Below are 24,716 nucleotides of genomic sequence, written 5' to 3' on the forward strand. Positions count from 1 at the left end.
AACATTTGCAATCCTTTCTTTTGTTTGTCTGTTTTTTGTCTAACAGCATATAATCATTCATTATGAAATATATATATGCTGTCTTAAACTGGTATGTGGTATGTACCTGTCAACAATTACACTCTGAAATAGTAAAAAAAAAAAAAAAAAAAAAAAAGAAAGAAAGAAAAGAAAAGAAAAAAAAGACTTCAGCTTTCTTTAAAATACATTATTTTTGCTTTTTTTTTTTGTAACCCAAGGAATAAAATACTCTTTTTCAGACTCGTATTTTAGTGACACATAACCTCACACTTCTGCCCCAGATGGATTTGATTGTTGTAATGGAGAGTGGGAGAATTGCACAAATGGGAACATACCAGGACCTGCTGTCTAAAACCAGAAACCTCAAAAATTTGCTTCAGGCCTTCAATGAACAGGAAAAAGGTGAGACACAATAAGAAACAAGCCTAAGATACAGCGTGCCTAGCCATTCTGAAAGCCCATTAATTGCGTGATTTCTTACAATGCATTTTTCTTCGTTCATCCTTGCTGGAGTTAGGAACGGGGCATCTTCCTTTCTCTCGAAAAGAAACATACATTAGGACACATCAGCTAAAAATCAACCTCATTTATGATTTTTAAAGCAAAATGTTATACCCCAAGATCTGTTTGTTCATCTATGAAATAATGGATTACATGATTTATAAGCTCTATTGCTGGTCTAGAATATAATGGGTCTAAACATTCTGCTTTCTTTAAAATTAAGAACAGGGAGCATAAATCCATGTCAAGTACGTAATAAATATTTTAAACATTTTGTTGCATGTTGAGGAGGGGAGATGAACAAACAAAAAAGGAATCTGAGGAAAGACAAAGGAGAATGCTGTTTGTCTAACTTTTATGAGATCACAATGGAGTTTATTTACCAGTTTTTGTTACTATACTACTACCATTTTAAGTTAAGATTATAAATGCTTATGTAAATGCAGTGGTTTGATCCTTACCTAATTAAGACACAGGGATGTTTGAAATTGAGTATTAATTCAATATTATAGAGGTCAGTTATTTCTCATCTCTGAAAGTATAATGTTCATCAACTCTTTTTCCATCTATAGATGCCTTCTCGTGTGGACCACTATGATCCTTGTCCCATAACTACCCAGAACACCACTGAGAAATTACTATAAAATTGATTAAATTACTTCATAATTTCAGGGTAACAGAAGAAATAGGGAGCTGTATCTCAGTATTTCCTATATGAACTGGTATCCACTAATTCACTTTATACCATACCTACTAATAAAAGTCATAAAAATATGAAACCAGCTTATAACAAGATCAGTCATAACATGAAGTCAATTATTAACAGGACCTATTATTTGAATGTTGTGAAATCAAAAAACAAAATGATTTTGCTGATGTGTTTCTTTTTTATTTTATTTTATTTTTATTTTTTTTGATGTGTTTCTTTTTTAGACCTAAGCTAATACACATCAATTCTGTAACACTATTTTTTATTTCTTGCCTTTATTCCTTCCTCAAATTCAAATGTTCTATTTGTAGATGCATTCAGAAATATCTGATGCATCATCAGATGGCTGTGGTCATTCTTAAGCACCTTCTCTTCTCTTAATGGCTAGCAATTTTGGAAATGATCTCTTGGCTACTTGGTCAGGCTAAGTAATAATTTATGCTTAGTGTATGTATGGGAAAGAGATGTCTGTGAGTGTCTCCTAGGATTAGAATGTGGTCTGACATTCTTCTCTATTCCCAGGACTTAGGTAGCTTCATGATAGGCAGATTACAGGTTCAGATTACAGGTTCTCAGTAGCTGTTGGTTAAACAGGTGAATCTGACAGAAGTATGTCTCCTCAGAAGTTAATGGGATTATTTGGAATGCTGTGAACCAGTGTACTTTTCATGTGGCCATTTATTTTAAAGGCCATATGAAATATAAGTTGTATTACTTCGGAAAATATAGTTCTAAAAGCAGGCAATGTTTAAGTTTTGTGTTCAATATTTAATTTACCATAAAATATAAACAGTGTATCTTTTGAAAGTTGTGGAATTTGCTCTTGTTTAAAACCTAGTTTTGGAGGGACCCCTGGGTGGCTCAGTGGTTGAGCTTCTGCCTTTGGCTCAGGTCATGATCCCAGGGTCCTGGAATTGAGTACCACATTGAGCTCCCTGTAGGGAGCCTGCTTCTCCCTCGGCCTATATTTGTGCTCTCTCTCTCTCTCTCTGTGTCTCTCATGAATAAATAAATGAAATCTTTTTTTAAAAATATATAAAATCTTTAAAAAAAAGAAACAACATTTGTTTCCAGTTTTGGAAACAAATATCATGCTTTCTCTTTATTTCTATATACTTCTTATGTACATGAGTCCTCTATGGTAACAAATGGAAAGCTGTATTATTCTTGAAGTTGGGCTGTCATTAATAGATATTACTACTTCACCATCAGAAATATGCCAGAGTTAGAAAAATGCAAAATGTACTTTTTTCCCTAATGACTTCAACATTGTGTCTTCTCTGTTAGAATTTAGGAAGGTGGGATCCCTGGGTGGCACAGCGGTTTGGCGCCTGCCTTTGGCCCAGGGCGCGATCCTGGAGACCCGGGATCGAATCCCACGTCGGGCTCCCGGTGCATGGAGCCTGCTTCTCCCTCTGCCTATGTCTCTGCCCCTCTCTCTCTCTCTCTGTGTGTGACTATCATAAATAAATAAAAATTTAAAAAAAAAGAATTTAGGAAGGTGATGAGTAGAGATAATTTTTGTACTAAAAATAGAATACATTTTTGAAAAAGAATATTTCTAGGATTTTGATTTTTTGAATGCTGAATGAAAAACTATTAAGGCTTTTTAAAAGCAGCCATAAAATTAAACATGATGATAGATGTTAGATGTTAGGTGATATCTGTAAAAGGTCAGCCATATATAGTATAATTCCCTTAGGGGCCACACAGAGCAAGGCAAAAGTAGATTTTGATTATATAAAACACCTCGCTAAACAATAGCTTTAAACCAGGTTACAGTCAGTGTCAAGTTCCTTTTTTTTTTTTTAATATTTAATTAATTTATTTGAGAGAGGGAGAGAGAGAGAGAGAGCGAAAGAGAGAGAGAGAGAGAAAGCATGAGAGCATGAACAGTGGGGAGGAGCAGAGAGGGACAAATAGACTTCATGCTGAGCCCAGAGCCCTACACAGGGCTCCATCTCACGACCCTCAGATCCTGACCTGAGCCGAAATCAAAAGTCAGAATCTTAATTGACTGAGCCACCCAGGTGCCCCCAGTGTTAAGTTCTTACAGTGCTTCCCTTAGACCTGGACCAGTGTGAACTAGTACTATACTCAATGCTTTAGAGAGTCCCTCTTCTGGCTTTCTTAGCTGGTTCATTGATCAAGAGCCCAAGGGATTGTGCCCATCAAGGGTCCCTTTCCAATCTTCTACTTTTCCATTCCAGGTATTTGTGGTTCCGGAATTCTCTGCCCAAATGACACAGACTTTTTCTTCTGTTCTATCTACCCAAAGGCAGACCAGTCTACTGGCATTTGCCATTCTTTGGCCTGAGGAATTTTTTTTTCTCTCTTGGAGGGGTTAGTGTGAACAGAGCTTCAATAGATGGGCTGAAGTGTCCACAGATATGGTGCAGGATGGGATGAGGGTGGGAGATAAGGGAGCAAGGGCCTTGACTGTCATGTTTCCAGAGGAACACTTAAGGTTCCAAACACTCTCACATGGGCCTTGGTTTTCAGGTGGTTGGGAAGGTGTATTGGTCAGGGTAAGTAATAGAACTTATTTATGAGTCTGTTGGTTCAATCCATTACTATTAAATACTTAGGAATATGGTATGTGGGGCTTTCGTTTATACTCTTGCCCTGGTTCCCACCAATGAGGTGCAGGCCTGTCTCTGTGGGGCACTTCTTTTCTTATTTGCATAAGTAGTAGGGAAAATTCAAACTATACCTGAGAGCATTTTCATTGGGATTGAGGGAAAAAAGACTAGCTGGACAGGGAGTGGAATTTGAGATAGGACTCCCAGTTCTAAAACACCCTGTGATCTATCACTTATTTATTTTAGCTTATCTTCTTTGATCTTGAATCCTTCAAGACTTCTTTTAAAAAGTACACAATTCTTCCATTTGAAAATTCATATAAACTTATATGATACCAGAATAGGAGTAAAAGTAAGCACAACCTTGTGGAAAAAACACTGAGCCAATTTTACTTTGCCCCAGGCTCTAGTTCTGACTCTGAATAACTATGTGAGTCTTCATAGAGATGATTTAACCATCTCTGGTTCTTCCCATTTATGAAAAATAGGAATTAGGTCTGTTTTGGCTGAAGTAGAATTGAACAGTGCACATTTTTATCACTCCCTTGCCCCCAAAACTACCTGTGACTCAGACACTTTTTCTTTTCCTATCATTCTCATCTTCTACTGGGGTTAATAACAGATAACTGAGAAAAAGTAGTTTTTATGGTATAATTTGGGTTGGGATACCTCAGATCTCTAATAATAGATAACTGAGAAAAAATAGTTTTTATGGTATAATTTGGATTGGGATACATCAGATCTCTAAGAATCTATCCAGCTCTGAAAAGTCTACAAATCTCACCTTATGGGAATATTATATTAGAGAATCAATAAGAGGTAAGAAGAAAGGTCAATGAAGAAAGATATGAGGACCAATGATAAATTTACGTAGTTATAGGTTTAGTTTAGGCTGCTTCTTACCCACACTAATAATCCTGGTGATAGCTAGGATGTCATAGATATTAAGTCAATATATTCACAAGTTTTACCTTTATTTAATTCTCTCTGAAACCTCCTGAGACTACCTGGTCATGATATTACAGAGACTAGATATATCTTGCACAAGTTAAGACAAACTGTAAATGGCAGAATTTGAATCTGATGCTCCCTCTGTTTTATGCTGGAGCCCAGCCAGACTCTTAAACATTCTATCAAACATGTAGGAACAAGTATGCTGGCTTTGTGTGAGGGGACAGAAAGGAGTGTGTGGCTCAGCTCACTCTTGCTTTCTGTGTCTCTGTTTCTTCCTGTCCGTCTCTTGGGTAACTTTTGGTTTTAGGCGAGTCACTTATACTACCTGAGTTTTATTTTTCCCTCGCAAATATGGATAAGCTTAACTGTTCTCTTTTTCTTATAAGCTCATTTGATACTCAAATTATGTAATGTATATGAAAGCACTCTATAAATTGCAAATATGTAAATTTTAAAATTATTATTATAAACTATAAAAATGAGAATGTGCCTTAGGTAGGAGGGGACTGAAACATCTCCAGATCAAATTATCATTCTTTGAGACATGGAATACCATGTTTCAGAGAGATAGTTGATGTAAGTCAGATTCTTCCAGTTAAGAGTTGTTAGATGTTTACTTCTAGAAATAAGAAAACATATAATTCATATAAGAAATTGTAGAAACTCCCAAGGCCACTTCCTTCCTTTTAAAGATGAGAAGTCTGAAATTCAAGGAGTTTAAGTATCATACTGTGAAAAGAGACAAAACACAGCCAAGCTCTGAGATGTTTCCCATCAAATTCACAAGCAGTAACATGAACCTCAGTCTTGGTTGTAGATGTGAGACCTTGGTTCATATGACCTGTGCCTCAGTCTTTTTATCCCTAGGATAAAGGGATAATTATAGTATTTTCCTCATAGGGGTTCTCCTGAGAATTAAAAAAAAAAATATTTAAAATAATATAAATTTATAAAAATATATATTTTATGTATATTTTTAATATATATTATATATTTTATAAATAAAATATATTTATATTTTATAAATATATATATTTATATATATGTATAGAATATTGCCTGCCACATAGGAAGCAATTATTAGTATTATTAGTATTAGTGATATTAGAAAGAACATGACAGAGATTTGGGGAATTTACCATTGTGTTTCACTAGTAACCTTCATAATAATCACATAATTAGGAATCTTCATAGTAATCATAATTGTCTATAGAGCTTCATTAAATTGCATTTTTCTTTTAAAGACTAGAGTCATGTTCCTCTGGGAAAATACCTAGCCCTTCTGTGGAAGATCCAAAACAAGTTAGTACTCCTCTCTAATGTCCCAAGAAATGATTTTTATAGACTTTTTCATTATGAAATCTTAGTTTTATGAAGACATTACAAGATACTTCAGGGGAAGGGGAAATAATCGGGAAAATGAAAAGACTCCCTGTATACCTGTGGATCTCCAACTGGCATAATATTTCATCATATCTCTCTCTATTTTATGCATTGTTTGCTTATATGTATATAAAAGCACTCACCATCTTCCTCTCCAGCTCATGCTTTAAAGCGAGTCAGTGTAATCAACTCCAGAACTATACTGAAAGACCAAATCTTGGAGCAAAATGATAGGTGAGTATTAGGATAATACCACACTCACTGGGATTATGGACTAATTAATTACAATTTTTTAAGCATTTAAAATGCATCCTTTATAAAATATCTACACATCACAGTAGCTACAAAATGTGCTTAGTGGTCTCCAGATTTTAAACTCTAAGTTAGATAGATGTGTCTAAGGTTTTAAGAGAGACAGATGTGACTTAGTTTGGGAAACACATATTCATAGACTTTCAGTAACTTCTAGACAAATTCTAGTGCAGAATTGCGTATGTATATTTGTGTGTGCACATGCTAAAAATATCCCCAACCCATAATATTCATACACACTGCTGATGTGAATGTGAAAATAAGCTTTAGACATGAGAATTCTACAATGTAATGGTATGATTATCAGGCCAGGATATGTGACTTATAAACAGAGACTTCATGTAGGAATTGAAGAATCTGTTAAATAGCAAGAGGAAGGAAGGAAAGATGAGAGAGAGTGAGAGAGAGAGAGAGAGAGAGAGAAAGGAAGGAAGTGGGGGAGGAGGAGAAGGTTTGAAGGGAAGGAGAGGGAGGAAGTGAAAGAAGGATGGGAGAAAGTGAGAGAAATAAAAATAACAAAGTAGTGATCTTGATTGGATTTCATATTATACTTTTTTTTTCAAAAGTGACTAAAATGAACAGTAATTGAAGCAAATTATACCCTAGTCTGTTATTTGCCCCAATATTCCCCCCATAGCAGTTGCAAATAGGATACTGAAAGAAAAAAAGAAATAATAGGAATAAACAGATTAAAAAGTTGGCTCCAGAATTATAGGGAGCAGCCACTCATTGAAATTGCTAAAATGGAAAATTGGAATTTATTATAGGGAAGCAAACACTTTGGGATCCAATGGCTCAGAATTTTGTAGATTTGACCTTGAATTAAAAGATGCACCTTGAATTTATTTATATATTTTGAAAAGAGTGGATATTCCTAAGGATTTGTAGATGATGTAGATGTGGCAGGTTTGAGTTTTGCCCCCATTTTAGATTCAGCTGACTTAATAGATCAACTAAATCATTCAGCTAGATATCCATATGGCTTGCTCACTCATCTTCTGGAGGTCTTTACTCAAATATAACCTTATCAATGAAGACTTTGGGTTTAGCCACCCTATTTTATTACAATACTTCCTACCTCCTTCCAGGATTTTTTTTCCTTATAATTCTTATTAATTTTCAGCATACTGGAAAATTTATTTACCTTTATTTTGTCTTTTACTTCTAAGTTTTAAGCTTTGTAACAGCCTAATTTTTTGTCTATTTGTTCATTGCTTTATTGCCATCTAACCAACAAGTTTCAACTAAACACTGAATAGCATATAAACTGATGTTCAATAAATAATTGTTGAATGGATGAATAAGTAACTGACTTCTGAAAGAACACTCAAGGGTCTTTTTTTTAAATTTTTATTTATTTATGATAGTCACACAGAGAGAGAGAGGCAGAGACACAGGCAGAGGGAGAAGCAGGCTCCATGCACCGGGAGCCTGACGTGGGACTCGATCCCGGGTCTCCAGGATCGTGCCCTGGGCCAAAGGCAGGCGCTAAACCGCTGCGCCACCCAGGGATCCCTCAAAGGTCTTTTAATCCATAGTTTATTCTATTTTATTTTTTGACCTTATGACAATACCTTTCATTTAAATGACTGTCAATTTTTAAGGTTCCCCAAGAGAAACAAATCCAAAAGCACTGAAACAGACTTTGAAATCATATGCTATAGGATCTACACATATTTCTTATCTTTAAGAGAATTTTCACCTGTGTCTAGTTTTGCCAAGCAGTCAACACATAACTTGTTTAAAAGCTTGGAACTTAAAAATCAGTATTATTGTAAACTTAATCATAACCTTCACTCTATAATAAATCAATTTTCTTATTTATAAAATCATCGTCAGTCATAATATCTAAATTGAACCCCTTGAAGTTTTTGTGAATCACTTTGGGGAAGTTTCTTCTTGAAATAGGAATCCCAATCCCTATAAAAACTTATTTACAGAATTGATTTCTCAATACATCTGAAGTTGTGGAGGCTCCAACTGAAGCCAGGATTCTGAAACTTACTTCTCCAATGATGAGTACATTGGGAAGATTGCCTCAGTTCCAATATGCTGTATTCTTGTCAACACAACCAGCATCAGGTTTACTTTTTTTTTTTTTTTTTTTTTTCAGGTTTACTTTTTAACAGCTGCTTTAAAAATGCTATTGGAGGTCCCTGGATTCCCCTATGCTGATCTTTTTCTTGTTTGTCATCATAATAATTAAATTGTTTTTTCATCTTTATGTTTGAGAGACCAGAGACCTATTTCAGTTTTTCCAAAATATGTGCATATTTTGGCTGCTTCTTGTATATTACCTAGTTATTCTTTTTTTTAATTTTTTTATGATAGTCACACATTGAGAGAGAGAGAGAGAGAGAGGCAGAGACATAGGCAGAGGGAGAAGCAGGCTCCATGAACCAGGAGCCCGATGTGGGATTCGATCCCGGGTCTCCAGGCAGGATCGCACCCTGGGCCAAAGGCAGGCACTAAACCGCTGCGCCACCCAGGGATCCCCCTAGTTATTCTTTTTTTGTGCTACTTCTTATTCTGGCTTCCATTTTTTTCCTGCTTTCTTATTTGCTAAGATAATATGACATGGAGGAAATTTTCCTGACTTTTTAACCTAATTTTCTATTTTATAGAATTACCCAGTTTCCACTTAGCGCAGCATTAAGCTAGAATAGGAGCTGAAAGATACACACAGGCAGCAAGTTGACAGCAGTTAAAGACACTCTTCAATGGGATGTACTGAGATAGGATGCAGGGAGTCTTTCTCATGGAAGAGGTAGTTCATGGAGAAAGTGGCTAACCGCCTATCAGGAGTGGGGGGTGGGAAAGGAGTTGAACTAAATGTCTGAGAATCCCTCTCTAAAATTGAAGACAGAATTGCATGATGACATGTTAGTTCAGTTTTCTAACAGGACTAAAACAATTCGAACTGTTTCTGCATTTTATTTTTCACTTTTTGGTTTAAATTTACATGGCATATATTAACTATTTTATTTTTTAAAATATTTATTAATATCTTCCTTGAATAAAGTAAGTCAGGAACGTTATTTCAGTATCTACACTGCCCTCTTCTGTCTTTCATGTCAAACTCTTTTAATCACTTTAGCCCTCCCATACATATCCCATACTTTGTAACTGCATGCTCAGATCAGGGATAATAGTTTCAGTATGTTAATTTTATATCTTTTATACAAAAATATGCAGATGGGTATTGTGCCAACTTTTCTGAGGGTTTTTGAAGGACAACACAGGACTCATTTTTAAAACTTCTCTACTAGCATAAAATAATTTGCTCTTTTAAAATTCAGATGAAACTTGTTATTCACAACAAAATGCCCAGAATGAAATGCAGCATTTTTTGTGGAAAAAGAATAAATAACATTGTGCTTTGCAAAAGCAATGCCCTCCTGTATAGTGTCCAATAAATTCTTGGTCTTTGTTAGTTGTGTCTAATTAGGATGCTTTAATTCCCTTTTAACAGTTGGGTTTCATGGCATTTTATATCCAACTACATTAAGAATTAATTTTTTGGCTTGACACCAATGCTGAATTTGCTTATCCAAACAGAAGCCATGCCAAGGGCTTGAAGGATGATGACAGTAATTAACCCAAATCATATACCAGGAGCAGTTCCAATGAAAGTGTCTGTTAAATAGTGTATCTTTCCCTGATGGTGAAGCTGATTCTAGAAAGGCCATGTATTACAGCCTCCCACAGACTGTTTCTTGACATTAGCGCCAGAGATAGAAAGGGAAGAGCCACCAGACTGATCAAATAAAGCCTTTCTTATTCTGGTAAAGAAAATGGAAATCATGGAGAAATGGGGCACATAACTCAGTTTAGTATTTCCAGAGGTCAGCTTGTTACTAGGTAAATCAAATGACTTAGAACTTAACATACCTCATGCTTCTATATCCCATCAATGGATAATGAGAGATATGTAAAAAAGAATGATCATTACAGCAAAAAAATAACAGTAGGAAAAAAACTGCAGCCACTCTACTGATTTTGTTAAATAAATCTTAATATAGTAAAATGATAAAACAATGCAGTCATAGAATAATATTTTAGGGTCATTACATACTGAGTCACAAAGACCATGTATAAAATTGTTTAAAAGAATGGCTTTAGAACAACATTTGTATTATGATAGTAAACACACGTAGAGAAAAGACTATGGCAATATTCACAAGCATGTTAGCACTGAATATCTCTAGAACATAGGAGAATGAATCTTCCTTCTCTTGCTTCTCTTCCTCCTCTTTTTTCCCTCCTCCTTTGCCATTACTTTTTTTCATGCTGTTGGTATTTTCCAAATGTCTCTCCAATAATACATTTCCAGAGGAATTGTCACATGCTGGGTGATTGATTAAAAATATGTCAAAATTGAGACAGAGGAAGGGTTCATGGCCCATAACAAAACCAGAGAAAGCTTTAAAGGAGGTAGGAAAATATCTGGTTCAGTTTAGGGTGATGTAGAGATAAATAAACAAAGAGATGAAGTAAGCATTTTACTGTATAGATCTGGAATTCAAGAGAGGTATAGCCTAGAACAATCAATTTGAGAGTATTGCACAAAGAAGAAGGTTATTGAAGCTGTGGAAGTGAATGAGATTGCTCAAGAGAGTGTGGAGCATACAAAGGAAATAGAGTGGGCCCTTGAACAATATGAGAGGTTAAGGGCACCTCCAGATAATGAAGGCAAAAGACAGAGAGAATAGGTTTGTCTGAGACTGGGGGTTTCCTGGAATGTGGGACAATCACGCTAAAACCAGAAATTTCCAGGAAACCAGAATCATTGATTATCCTAGGAGAGCAAGGATGGTAGAAACTTGGATTCAGGAACTGAAAGTCTAGATGAAATAAAAACCAAATGTCGTGAGAATAATTGAATGTACAATTTAGAAATAGAAAGAGCTATGGGCAGAGATTGAAATGTTTAGAGTTGGATTTTCCAAGGTAGGTTATATAAGATTCATGACTTAAAGTCCTGACAGTTAATGGTCAAAGTGAATGCAGATGAAGGATCTGGAGGTATGAAGTTGAAAAGAGAGTTTAATAAGCTGTCTATGTAAACTATGTCATCACCCAGGATGGTGGCAGAACAAAAATGATGAGCCCAATGCCAATCTTTATATCTGTTTATTTATTTGTTTGCTTATTTATTTTAGAAAATGACAGTGAGTGCTTGAGTGGGGATAGAAGCAGAAGGAGAGGGACAAGCAGACTCCACACTGAGCACAAAGCTTACCATGGAGCTTGATCCCATGACTCTGAGATCATGACCTGAGCCGAAGTCAAGAGTCAGATGCTCAACCAATTGAGTTACCCCAGTGCCCTCCTCAACCTTTTTTGAAATTTAAAAAAAAAAAGTTTTTGTTTTAACTTAAAAAAAAAATGATTTCATTTATTTATCCATGAGAGGCACAGGGAGAGAGGCAGAGACATAGGCAGAGGGAGAAGCAGGCTCCTTGCAGGGAGTCTGATGCAGAACTCGATCCCAGGACCTGGGGATCACAACCTGAGCCAAAGGCAGATCCTCAACCACTGAGCCTCCCAGGTGCCCCAATTTTTAAAATTAAAAAAAAAATTTTAAGTAGGCCCGACACCAACATGGAGCTGAAACTCACAACCCTGAGATTAAGAGTCTCATGCTTTACTGACTGAACCAGCCAAGCAGCCCTTAATGCTATTCTGAGAGGCCAGGAAGCAAGTAGATGAGAAGACATAGAATATGGTGCACCAGGTGACATTAGCTTAAATAATTTAGGGATTTGACTCAAATTTAAAGGATAATTATCTAGAAGAAGCAGTAAAGAATCAGATTATATGTTCTGACTTTAAAATGTGTGGGATATTAGAGATTAAACAGTCTCTATTTGAAAAGATTAGAGGAATAATGTTATCAGGGCAGAGGAATATGCAATAAAATGATTGAGAATGTATAACCTTTAAAAAAGTAGTTGATCTGAAATCTACAACGTATACATTGTCTTGTTTTATTAGGCCCTCATTGGATCAAGGAAAACAGTTCTCAATGAAAAAAGAAAAGATCCCTATTGGTGGGGTAAGCACCAGAATTACTAGTATTATTTGTTATTAACTACACAAGTATAAAAGATTACATTGCATTCTTGATAATTATCATATATTTTTAATTTGAGGAGGGTTGCTATATAGTAGTTTGAAAAATTACATTAAATAGAACTGTTGGATAATATAGTGATGTTTAATTGGGATTACATGTTACTTAGCTATTAATCATAGTAACCGATATTATTTGAATATCCATCATATTTAAATGCTCAGGACTGTGTTGGCACTTTACATGTACTTATAAATTGGCTACTGTTACTATTCTGATTTACAGAAGATCTGGGAGTTAGAGGAATTAGTAATTTGACCAAGATCACAAAGCTTGGGAAATGTCATGTGGATTTAAATCTACCTTGTCTGACTTTTAAGCACAGTAACCTAATTTTATATTTACTTTGCCTTTAGGTGAAGTTCGCAATCATTCTGAAGTACCTCCAAGCCTTTGGCTGGCTCTGGGTATGGCTGAGTGTGGCTACTTACGTCGGGCAGAATTTGGTGGGCATTGGACAGAATCTATGGCTTACTGCCTGGGCAAAAGAAGCAAAGCACATGAATGAGTTCACAGAATGGAAACAAATAAGAAACAATAAGCTTAACATCTATGGATTATTGGGATTAATTCAAGGTAAAAAAAAAAAGTCTAGCTACCTCTTTTTTTCTTTTTCTGACCTATTTTATTTGAATGCAAGCATATGGCATCATTTTATTTCAAATAGTTTTCAAGTATTTTGAGATAATTCAAATGCATATGGTTTTAATTCATCATATTTGAGAAAGTAAACCAACACTTGTGTGTCTGCTACACTGCTCACATTAAATAATGTATTTATCTCATTTATTCTTGACAAAAAGTATTTGGAAAGTTGTTATTATTCCTATTTTACAGCCAAGGAAACTGAGGCCCACGTACTAAGTCATTCAGGACTCAAAAGTCTTGACTACGTGGCTACTCACAGTATGTGTGAGACTTGTGATTGGTATGAAGATCAGGAAGTGAGTCAGTTAAAAACTACATTGTAAATAAAGTCTAAAACTACGTGGCAAGCAATAAGTGCTATAAAAGTAGTAAAGAAAACCTGCAAGGACACAGAGCAGGAAAAAGCCCTATTTGAGAGTTAAGATAATTTCCAAGGAATAGTTGTCATTTGAGGTGAAACTAAAAGAGTGGTTTGAATTTTGTGAAGCTGAGGTTACAGAGAAGGAGCACAGGTGACAGAAGCAGAGAGAAAGATGTGAGTAAAGACAGGGGTGGGGAAAGAAAGGGGCATGAGTGAGAGTGCCAGTTTGAGTGGTCTTAAAGTTATTTGGTATAGGATAGTAGGGAAACTAGAGGTGGGAAGGTAGTTTGGAGGTTTGTTAGAGATGATAGTTGGAAAGACAAGTGGGAAACTTTGAGAATTTGAGGGAAAAGAGGTGAACTAGGGTTATTTTTCAGACTAAGGATGAATTAGCCATGATGAAAAAGAAAGATGTACTTTTAGTGGAGGGATTAAATCAAAGAACAGCGAGAATTTGGGATTGATAGGGAAGGAATAATTGAGTATCTTTCAGGTGGAAGTCTGGATGGGAGATAATCTAACATAGATCTCTTCTCTGATCTATCTCCATGTCACGCAAAGCATCTAGTCCAGTGCTAACCAACAAGTAGAGAGTGGAATGGGATTGATGAATAAAAGATGGAGGAAAATAAATGAACAACAAAGGAATGGTCAGAGAATGGCAATGCAATTGGAGAAAAGGATAGTTAGGAAAGACATTGCAGCGAAAACATATGTAAGAATGAGTGATTTAAAACTAGGAAAAAGGCCTCATTCATGGTTTTGAAGTTCAACTTGAGTAACTGAGGGAATGATGAAGACAAAAATGAGGAAACCAGGATAAAGTCTTAATTGGTGGGACAGAGAATTCAGTTGACTTCAACTCAATTCAATGGTGAATTCAATTTTGGATACATTTAATAGAAAGTGTAGATGCATTTCTCTACTTTTTTTCTTCCAGTAGGCAAATTTAAGTGCCTGTCTGGAATTGGAAAGCAGAGTTCATCATATATTTGTAAAATGGAGGGCTTAGACTAAATCATTTGTACATTATCTCCAATCTCTAACACTCTAGCTCTGTGGTTCTACCGAGATAGGGAGCCATTGTAAAAGAGAACGAATGAGCCATAAGAGAAGATGTGATCACCATGAATGGGGATTAAAAGCCACAGGGGTGAATGATAGGTACTTAGGGAATGCCCATGTACAGCCAGTTAGGAGACTGACTTCAGGGAAATTGAGCAGAGATAAATTCCTGATCAACAGATAAACAAAAAAAAAAATAAAACAAAACAAAACAACAACAACAAAAACACACCCAAAACACAAAAACACAATAATGTGAAGGCTTGCTCTGTTCCTGGAAACCCAAATCATTTTAGTTATAGAGGGTAAAACACATGAAATTGCCTTTGTTTCACCTTTTATGGTCCACAAAAATGGTAATTTCATATGGTTTAAACTAATTTATTCATTCATTTAACATATATTCTAATGAGGGATTCTTTAAACCTTGGACATGTTACTTAAACTTTTAATTTTATCATTTCTAGAATGTAGAAAATTTCTACCTAAATATTGCTACAATAAATTGAATTAGCTAATATGTATAGAGCTTACAGAAAAGTGCTGAGCATATAGCAAGAGTGCAGTAAATGTTAGCTATTATTTAACAGTAGTGGAAATGAATACTATGCACAAAGTCCTACAGATAAAAGGTTTCAGAGCCAGGATTTGTATCCATGTGTACCCGATTCCCCAAACTATTTTCTTAAGCAGTAAATTAACATTTCCAAAAGAGTTTTACATGAAGCACTAGAAATGCTCCATAAATATAAGTTTTTGTAGTTCAGTAGGTCTGGAAAACTGATAACTATATTTTTCTGTGCATCTGGAATCTTCTTTCTTTCCTTTTACTAAAAATTTTGAGATATTCTGCAATAAACTGACTTGTTTAGTTCCATCTAACCCAATATTTCTCAAATCCATTTGACCGTGAAAAAAAATGTTTTTCTTGTGTGGTCTATCAATATCTTGAGCAACTTGTTTTCCATGGAATGTACTGTGGAAAACCCTATATAATGATACATATCCTTCCAAGTGGAAAGTATTATGTAACAAAAGCCAAAAAAAAAAAAAAAAAAGAAAAAAGAAAGGTAATGTTTCAAAGAAGTTCTCAATGGTTCTGAAATGGTGCAGAAATGTTAAGAAGAAAAAAAATTGAGAATAGACCTATGATTATAGTCAAAGATGCATCATCAAGAAAAAGACAGGAAGAGAATATAGATTGTGGATAGTTGAACAATTGATAATTAAGGAGTAGATACATATTGTTCTTCAAAGAAGTTAGGTGATTTGGAAGAAAAAAAACATATTCAAAAGTATGGTAGAAATAAACAGATTTTAAAGTACAAATATTTTGTGTGTGTTTGTAAGAGGAAGGAAAGGCACCTTGAAGGAACATGATAATAAATTCAAACAAGAAAATAATATGTGGAAGTCATACTATCTAAGGATATTCATTAGGGAAAACATAAAGAGATACATGCATTTGGTAAAAAAAAAATGAAGATAAAAAGTATGAAACTTAGGACTTTGCTTCTCTTTTCTTCTTTCCTGTATTTACTGTGTGGCCATTGTATTGCTTGTAAGTGTCTGCATCAAAAAGCCTGCAAATATTATGAGGCATATTTGTTTATTTTGCCATTCCATTAACATTATTCATTGGGGAAAGAGATGTTGTTAATGACTAAAATGAGATATAAGGAATACAGTATGAGAAATATAATGTGTTTGGTTTTTAATCAATAAGAGCCAAGTCTATTGGTTTGCAATTTGCAACTCATTGAGGAAAGAATAGAAATAACAATCTAGAATTCTGAACAGCAAAAGAAACATCCATGTATACAGATATCTCTATATCTGTGTCTATCACATGTTCATACAAGAGTTAAACTCATACCAATCCAGAAGCTCATGTTACAAGTTTAGGGGAAATTCAATATACTTTGTTTTTTGTTTTTGTTTTTTTTACTTTGAAGGATATTTTGAGTGAGCAAATATCATTTCCTATACTACACAAGGTATGACAGTTCATTGTTCACAATTTTACTTTTGTAAAGTCTTACTTTTTTAATCAGAATTTTAAAAATTTATTTTTTTATTTAAATTCCAGTTAGTGGGCAGCCCGGGTGGCTCCGCGGTTTAGCGCTGCCTTCAGCCCAGGGCGTGATCCTGGAGACCCGGGATCGAATCCCACGTTGGGCTCTCGGTGCATGGAGCCTGCTTCTCCCTCTGCCTGTGTCTCTGCCTCTCTCTCTCTCTCTCTCTGTGTCTCTCGTGAATAAATAAATAAAATCTTAAAAAAATAAATTCCAGTTAGTTACATATAATGTAATATTAGTTTAAAGTGTACAACAGGTGGCGACGGGGTCCGTTGGGCGGAACCATGGAGGAAAAGCCTTTCAGAGCGCCTTTGGGTGCCAGGGCTCAGACGACTCGAGCCCAGACAAGGACACCCGGAATCTGTGGACCAGGGCCACGCTGTCGCAGCCGAAGCTGAATGTGCCGCGGTCCAAGATCTGCGATGACTCGGACGCGGAGGGCAGCAGCCTGGGCAGCAAGACTCGCCGGGGGTACAGTCGGAAGGCCGGCCGCGAGTCGGGTGGTGGCTGGGAAGAACGGGAGGACGGAGAGGACAAGGTCGGCTGCAGGCCGGGGGATCTCCACGGGCACTTGTCTTTGGAGATGGAGCTGCGTCGGGGCAGCATCCTGGGAAGCCATTTAGAGGAAGACGTCGATTCCAAGACCGAGACCGAAGTATCATCCTCAGAGTCCTGGCTCAGTATGTCGAAGCACACACCCCATGGAGCCTACTGGATAGAGCAGCAGAACAGGCTGCCGCTGCCTCTGATGGAAGTCGTGGAGAATGAAGCTCTGGAAATCCTCACCAAAGCCCTCTGGAGTGAGCACTTCCCCCCCAGCTCCCACAAGAGACCCTGGGGGATTTTGCAGGGCTTGGGCCTCTGGGAGTGGGGTTTCAGGATGTGCATGCCTTGTCAGATTCCCCTAACACCCACAAGTATTCCAGGAGCCCTACCAAAAGTAAAAAATGGGGGGACTGGGCACAGGGACACCCAGTCAGGAAAGCATGGGTGACTTTCAGGGGCCTGGGCTCCAGCCTTAATGCAGCCCCTCTCTAGCTAATGCGGCTTTTCTAAAGCTGTTTCTACACTCCCTAGTCTTTGTGTGACCTTGGCTCCCTCCCTCGGGTGCTACGAGGAACCACTGGACAATGGATTATTTGGGTAAAAGTCCCCTCCTTTGCCCTGCTTATAATATAAGACAGGGTTGCTGGCTAATTGCTTAGAGTAGGTGGCCCAGGAGGTGTCCACAGAGCTGCCAGCTACCACAGTTTAGGCCTGCAACACTCTAACCTTGTCCTCACCATTGCTCCACCTCAACACTCTCATCCTCCTCCACATCCCCCATCTGTTTAGCGTACAGGTGTATAACTTGACCCTTAAAAAAACCTGTCAGGGCCCAGCACCTTGGAGATCCAGTTTCCAGACTAACACAGAACCGAGTGCCAAGCGTTCGTGCCACCCCAAGTCACCCGCGGTTCCTCAAATCTCACATGCAGCGCCGCTGCTGGGGAGCCCATGCCCTGCTCACTGCTCTGAGTGGAGCTCTGTCCTCCAGGCTGCCGGTCAGGGATGGCCCGGATCACTTCCTGACCAAGCACCTGCAGCGATACATCGAGGGGCTCAAGAGGCGTCGGAGCAAGAGGCTGCACCTCGTAATGTATTGAGAACGCCGCTTCCGGCTCAAGTGACCGACAGCCCGACTCCAGCCCCCCACCCCTGTCCCGTCCCCAGAACGAAGCCTGACCCCGTCCACGTGGAATTTGAGTCCTAAAGAAATAAAAGACTGTGCACGGTCAAAAAAAAATAAATAAAGTGTACAACATTTTTTTTACTTGCCATGTATCTTTCTATCTTTATCAAGTTTTTATTTAAATTCCAGGTCACTTATATACAGCTTAACATTAATTTCAGTTTAAAATTTAGTGATTTATCACTTACATATAACATCCAGGGCTCATTACAGGTGCACTCCTTAGTACCTATCATTTATTTAACTCATCCTCCTGCCCATCTCCCCTCCTGTAACTCTCAGTTTGTTCTCTACAGTTAAGAGTCTATTTTCTAGTTCGTCTCTGTTTTTTCCCTATATTCATCTGTTTTGTTTCTTAACTTCCACATATAAAATTATATGGTCTTTATCTTTCTCTGACTTATTTTGCTTAGCATAATATTCTCTAGCTTCATCCACATCCTTGCAAATGGCAAGATTTCATTCTACTTTTATGAGTGAGTAATATTCCAGCATATTGTGTGTGTGTACATGTACATACCACAACCTCTTTATCCATTCAATGGATAAAGACATTTGGGCTCTTCCATAATTTGGCTATGGTAGATGATGGTGCTGTAAACATCAGGTTGTATGTATCCCTTCAAATTGGCATTTTGGTATCCTTTGGGTAAATACTTAACATAATTGCTCCATCATAGAGTATTTCTTTCTTTCTTTTTTTTTTTTTTTAACTTTTTGAGGAACATCCATACTGTTTTCCAGAGTCGCTACACCACTTTGCATTCTCACCAAGAATGTAAGAGGGTTCCTCTTTTCTCCACATCCTCACCAACACCTGTTGTTTCTTGTATTGTTGGTTTTAGCCATCCTGACAGGTTTGAGGTGACATCTCATTGTAGTTTTGATTTGCATTTGCCTGGTGACAAGTGATGTTGCGCATCTTTTCCATGTCTATTGGCCATCTGTCTGTCTTCTTTGTAAAAAATGCCTATTCAGGTCTTCTGCCCATTTTTTAATTGGATTATTTGTTTTTTGGGTGTTGAATTTTTTTAAAGACTTTATTTATTTATTCATGATAGAGAGAGAGAGAGAGAGAGGGGAACAGAGACACAGGCAGAGAGAGAAGCAGGCACCATGCTGGGAGCCTGACGCAGGACTCAATCCCGGGACTCCAGGATCACACCCTGGGCCAAAGGCAGGTGCTGAACCCCTGAGCCACCCAGGGATCCCGGCTGTTGAGTTTTTTAAGTTCTTCATATTTTGGATACTAACTCTTGATCAGATATGTGATTTGCAAATATCTTCTCCCATTATATCAGTTGCCTTTTCATTTTGTTGATTCTTCTTTCACTGTGCAGAGGCTTTTTATTTTTATGAAGTCCCAATAGTTTATTTTTGCTTTTGTTTCCCTTCCTCAAGAGACATATCTAGTAAGAGATTGCTATGGCTGATGTCAAAGAGGTTACTGCCTGTGTTCTCCTTTAGGATTTTTATAGCTTCAGGTCTCAAGTTTAGGTCTTTTAATCTATTTAGAATTTATTTTTGTGTATAGTGTAAGAAAGTGGTCCAGTTTCATTCTTTTGCATATTGCTATCCAGTTTTTCCAACATTTGCTGAAGAGACTCTTTTATTTTTAATTAACTATCAGTAGATATAGGAAGTATTTTGTAATGAAGCAACAGATTATGCAGTCTAATCAAAAGGATTTTTTCCTGATTGGATTTTTGTGTAGAGTGGTCTTTAGTCATTAAAATATGAATCTTCCCAGGACACCTGGGTAATCTCAACTCAGATCTTGACCTTAAGGTCATGATTTCAAGCTCCGTGTTGGACCCTACACTGGGCCTGCAGCTTATTATAAATAAATGAATAAATAAATAAATAAATAAGAATCCTTAATGTTTTCATTTTTAATTTTTTTGCATTAAAAAGTTTAAATTTTCTAAAGACATTATTAGGTGCAATTATAAGTTTTCTATAAGTGGATAAGCCTAAGAAATGAAAATATATAATTTCTGAGTTTTTCAGTAGACCACATCTGCATCTTACAGAATCCTGTCCAATGAAGAGCAGGCTGTATTCACTTACATCATCATAGCTCACAAAATAAAACAGGCAGGCAGGGGTGCTTTAAAGCATAAATAGCATTATCACATTTAATATCACAGACCTACTATGAATAACATAGAACACTAACATTCAAAAGAAACTGGAGCTCAAAGCACAATGTTAGATATATATATTTTTTAACAATAATAAAACGCTTACTTCATTTTCTAAATAAGAAATAGTTCCAAACATTTTTTCAGGGGCCCCAGCTATTCTCCTTAGAATCTCTAGGACAGTCTAAACATCCTCAATGTATTGTATTTTAAGCCTCATTGCTAGGAACTTCCTTTCTCCAATCCAATGTGAAAAATATAGGCACTCTAGTTTCAAAGTGCAAAGTTTAAAGAGTACACTCCTGCTTCTAGTTTAAGATGAGTGAGTGGATCATCTGCTTTACTTACCTCACAAAATTCCACTGAAATGACAGTGAAAAAATATAGAAGGAAAGACTTCAGAAGATTTCAGAGTGATACATTTCTACATCAGCAGTTAAGCTGATAGTTAATCATGGGTAGAAGAACCTGCAGCCCAGAACAGAGAGGGGAGAAGCTGTACCCCAAGAGAGAGATGTTCATTTGAGCAGTGGAGAAACACTAAACTCATAGTCCTGGGTAGAGAGTAGGATTGAGCTGCATGGAAATAATCAAAATAAGTCACTAGACCGTTGTTCTTTTGGCTCATTTGTCTCTCCTACAAAATCCACCACTATCACCACCATCAGATGCACCGCAACAACATTGTAAAAGTACAGTGAGAACTAGAAAGCTGATGTTTAATGAGGAAATTAGGGTTCCTAGTAAGTGTGGCATAGATAGAAGAAATTCTCCTTAAGTGGCTTTTGGAGAAGCTCCAGCTTACATGTCTGGATCCCAATATTCAGACTCTCTGTGTCATGTCTGCCCACTTATGTGGAATTTGAAGCAATCCCTTTCATTTAGAGGAAAAAATGTTGGAGGAAATTAGTGTGTGCAATAGCAGAAGGAAGCCACACCAGGTACCTCTATTAATTAACCTGATGTTTATCTCATATGTTTAAACTGATAATGATGATAGTTGTGTATTTTAATCAAACCAACAGTATAAATAAGTGCTAAAAATAAAGCGATGAAGTCCAGAAATAAAACAATCCTATTTGAAATAGAAGCTTAAAATCCCAAATTAATGTCTTCAGAGATTCAAAATATTATATCCACAAAACAAGTGCAAAAATATGCTGAAATAAGTTCAATTTTAGACAAAAAATTCTTGAAACATTTAAAGAATTTAAAAGAGACTATACAAGTGTGAGAAGATAAATTAGAAGAAATTATCCTAGATGTATAACATCAAAAAAATAGATGGAAAATGATAATAAGAACATTAGAGGAATAATCCAGGAAGTTCAACATTCATGTAATAACTTCTTTAGTAAATGCAAGTGAAAGTGATCAAATTCATAATATTTAACATTTCCCATATCTGAAGAATGCAAGTGTCTGATCTTTCAACCATTCCAATTAAGAGTGGAAAGAAAGAGCCAAGAGAGTAGTCTAGGTTCCAAAGAGGAAGGGGCTAAATACGATGAAGGAAATAATAGAATATCTAATGAGTTTGAATATATTCAGAAGACATTTGCTGACTATTGAAGTGTTTGGAAATAAATTAGTGCTTGTTGCATAGAAAACTAGAAATATGAAAAAAGTGGTGAACTTCATGCATAATGTATGTTTAGTGGCAATATAAATATTGAATATTTATTTGAGGAAAGAGGGTGGCACTCTGTTTTTGAAGGGGAAGAAACAAGTACGAGGGGAGTGAGGTAGAAAAAAATAGAAAATATTTAAGGCTAAAAAATCATTTAACAACAGCATTTGATATTATTTAAAATATAAAGGAATTAGCTGAAATACTTTAAGATAGTCAGGGTTGTCAACTATCATTGTTTTGTTTTGTTCTAAACATACATAAAGGAGTAAGAATCACACTGGCAGTATTAGCAGTTTTGTGTATTAGAGCACAAGGAAGCAGTTGTGTATCTTCTGTGATTCAGAGCAAACTAGCTTAAGTAACATGGAAATTTATTGACTCCTCAAACTGAAAAATCCAGGCATAGGTCTTTCTATGTACTCCATCCCTGTGCTCCAAAGAAATATCCACTGCTCTTTATTTATCAGCTCTACTTACTGTCTTCATTGGCTTAATTCTCAGGCTTCAAGTGGTGTTGGAAATGTTCTGTCTCGAGATCCCTGGGTGGCACAGCGGTTCGGCGCCTGCCTTTGGCCCAGGGTGCGATCCTGGAGACCCGGGATCGAATCCCACATCGGGCTCCCGGTGCATGGAGCCTGCTTCTCCCTCTGCCTATGTCTCTGCCTCTCTCTCTCTCTCTCTCTGTGACTATCTTAAAAAAAAAAAATTAAAAAAAAAGGAAATGTTCTGTCTCAAAGAACTTCCTTCTATAAAAATCCATGGAGTTACTCTCCTTGAAACAATTTGAGTCACATATCCATCTTTCACCAGTCACTGTATCAAAGCATGTCTTCTTCCAGCCCTACAAGTTCTTTAATTTGAGAACTTTTTGTCCTTTCATTTCTTCTCACACACTGATAGCTCTTTGATGAGCTTGTCTCTTTCTTGTCATAGTTTGTCAAATGCAGGTAACAATACTCAATAGAAGCTGACAACTATTTCAACCTCTTCCACTAAAGCTCTATGCTTATTATTTATATGTATGTCTTTTCAGTTGTTGCAAGAACAACCCTTCCACCAACCAAATCTCAGTAGCTGAGACCCATAAATGAAGGAAGGAATAAATAAATAAATATTAAATTAAATATGTATATTTAATTTATGTATATTATATATAAATTTATATATTATATATAAATATTTATTTATTTATTTATTTATTTATTTATTTATTTATTCCTTACTCATACCATGTGTTCATTGTGGGTCAGCAGGAAAAGGACTCTGCTTATTCTTGGCACCCAAGTTGAAAAGCAATTCCAGACCATTATAAATGTTGGCAAGCACTATGCAAAGGTAATAAACTTTAGCAGTTCTAATAACAGCGATTAATGCTGTAACCCAGTATTAGTTATTGTTTCTCCTTCAATTTATTCAGAACTCTTCATAAGGTTCCATAAATCACAAGGAGGCCAAAAACAACTTTACCATGGATCTAGAAGCTAAGAGAACTAAAAATATTTGACTAGCAGCACCGGTAACTACCGTATCACAAAATTAATGGATTGCTAGTGTTCTGTGAACCTGTTCATTCCGTTACGTTTTGTGTATTTCTCTAGGCCCTATGCTTATGAATAAGGAGCACACTTCTTTGATAAGATGGCAACCCATCAGAGTGTCTATATTTGCTATCAATGCACCATATATATCTATACTTAGTCTGTTCTACAATTACACATTGTTAAGTTTATTCTTTGAGTTTTCCATGTAAAAAAAATGCTATGATAAGCAACTTTTTGAGAGTTAAGGTACAAAATTCCTTTAAGAGGTTAACATATCTCTGATAACAATTTGTGTTTAGGTCTCTTTGTCTGCTCTGGAGCCTATATACTCACCAGAGGATCCCTGGCTGCCTCTCGAACTTTGCATGCTCAACTATTGGATAATGTGCTGCACCTCCCGCTCAGGTTTTTTGAAACCAATCCCATAGGCCAGATCATCAACCGGTTCACCAAGGTAAGTAAAACCACACCTTGCTGAATAGCATACCTAAAAATGATCCATATTTAGTACCTTGTAATAAGGTACTAAAAAAAATCACCCTGAAAAGATGGGATTATGTTTAGTATAGATTTTCTTGTTATTTTATTTCTAATTCTTGGGAAATTTATAATTGATGTCTAGCAGCATCACATCTTTCAGACAAAAAATAACCCTTGAAAATTGCTGAAAGAATCCAAAAAGCATATGTGCTCTGGTGTCTACTACTACAATTCTTACATACACTCAGCTTGAGAATCATGGGTTTGGGCTGAGAAGTAAAGAAAATATAAGTCTATATGAAGATAACTGGATTTTAAGCATTCTGCTTAAAAAGTGCTGTGTAGTTGTCATTGTCATTGGGAAGTACAAATTGCTTGATCATAGGCATCTTGTTATTAGAATGCCCTCTTAACAACTACAACTGACCACAGGGGG

General features: G+C 36.5%; 1 protein-coding gene across 5 annotated transcripts in view; it reads left to right on the forward strand.

The window, feature by feature from the left end:
- The window catches only part of LOC478384 (multidrug resistance-associated protein 1-like), an 86,988-nt gene that overhangs the window by 47,863 nt on the left and 14,409 nt on the right, over window positions 1-24,716 (forward strand). For all 5 annotated transcript variants that reach the window (XM_038581225.1, XM_038581226.1, XM_038581229.1 and 2 more), the window contains 5 exons: window positions 261-423; window positions 6,309-6,384; window positions 12,460-12,520; window positions 12,955-13,174; window positions 24,100-24,254. In XM_038581225.1, coding sequence (XP_038437153.1) covers window positions 261-423; window positions 6,309-6,384; window positions 12,460-12,520; window positions 12,955-13,174; window positions 24,100-24,254 — 675 coding nt within the window. The remainder of the gene's footprint in view (window positions 1-260; window positions 424-6,308; window positions 6,385-12,459; window positions 12,521-12,954; window positions 13,175-24,099; window positions 24,255-24,716) is intronic.

Source organism: Canis lupus, chromosome 31 (genome assembly GCF_011100685.1).
Source record: "Canis lupus familiaris isolate Mischka breed German Shepherd chromosome 31, alternate assembly UU_Cfam_GSD_1.0, whole genome shotgun sequence".
NCBI lineage: Eukaryota > Metazoa > Chordata > Mammalia > Carnivora > Canidae > Canis > Canis lupus.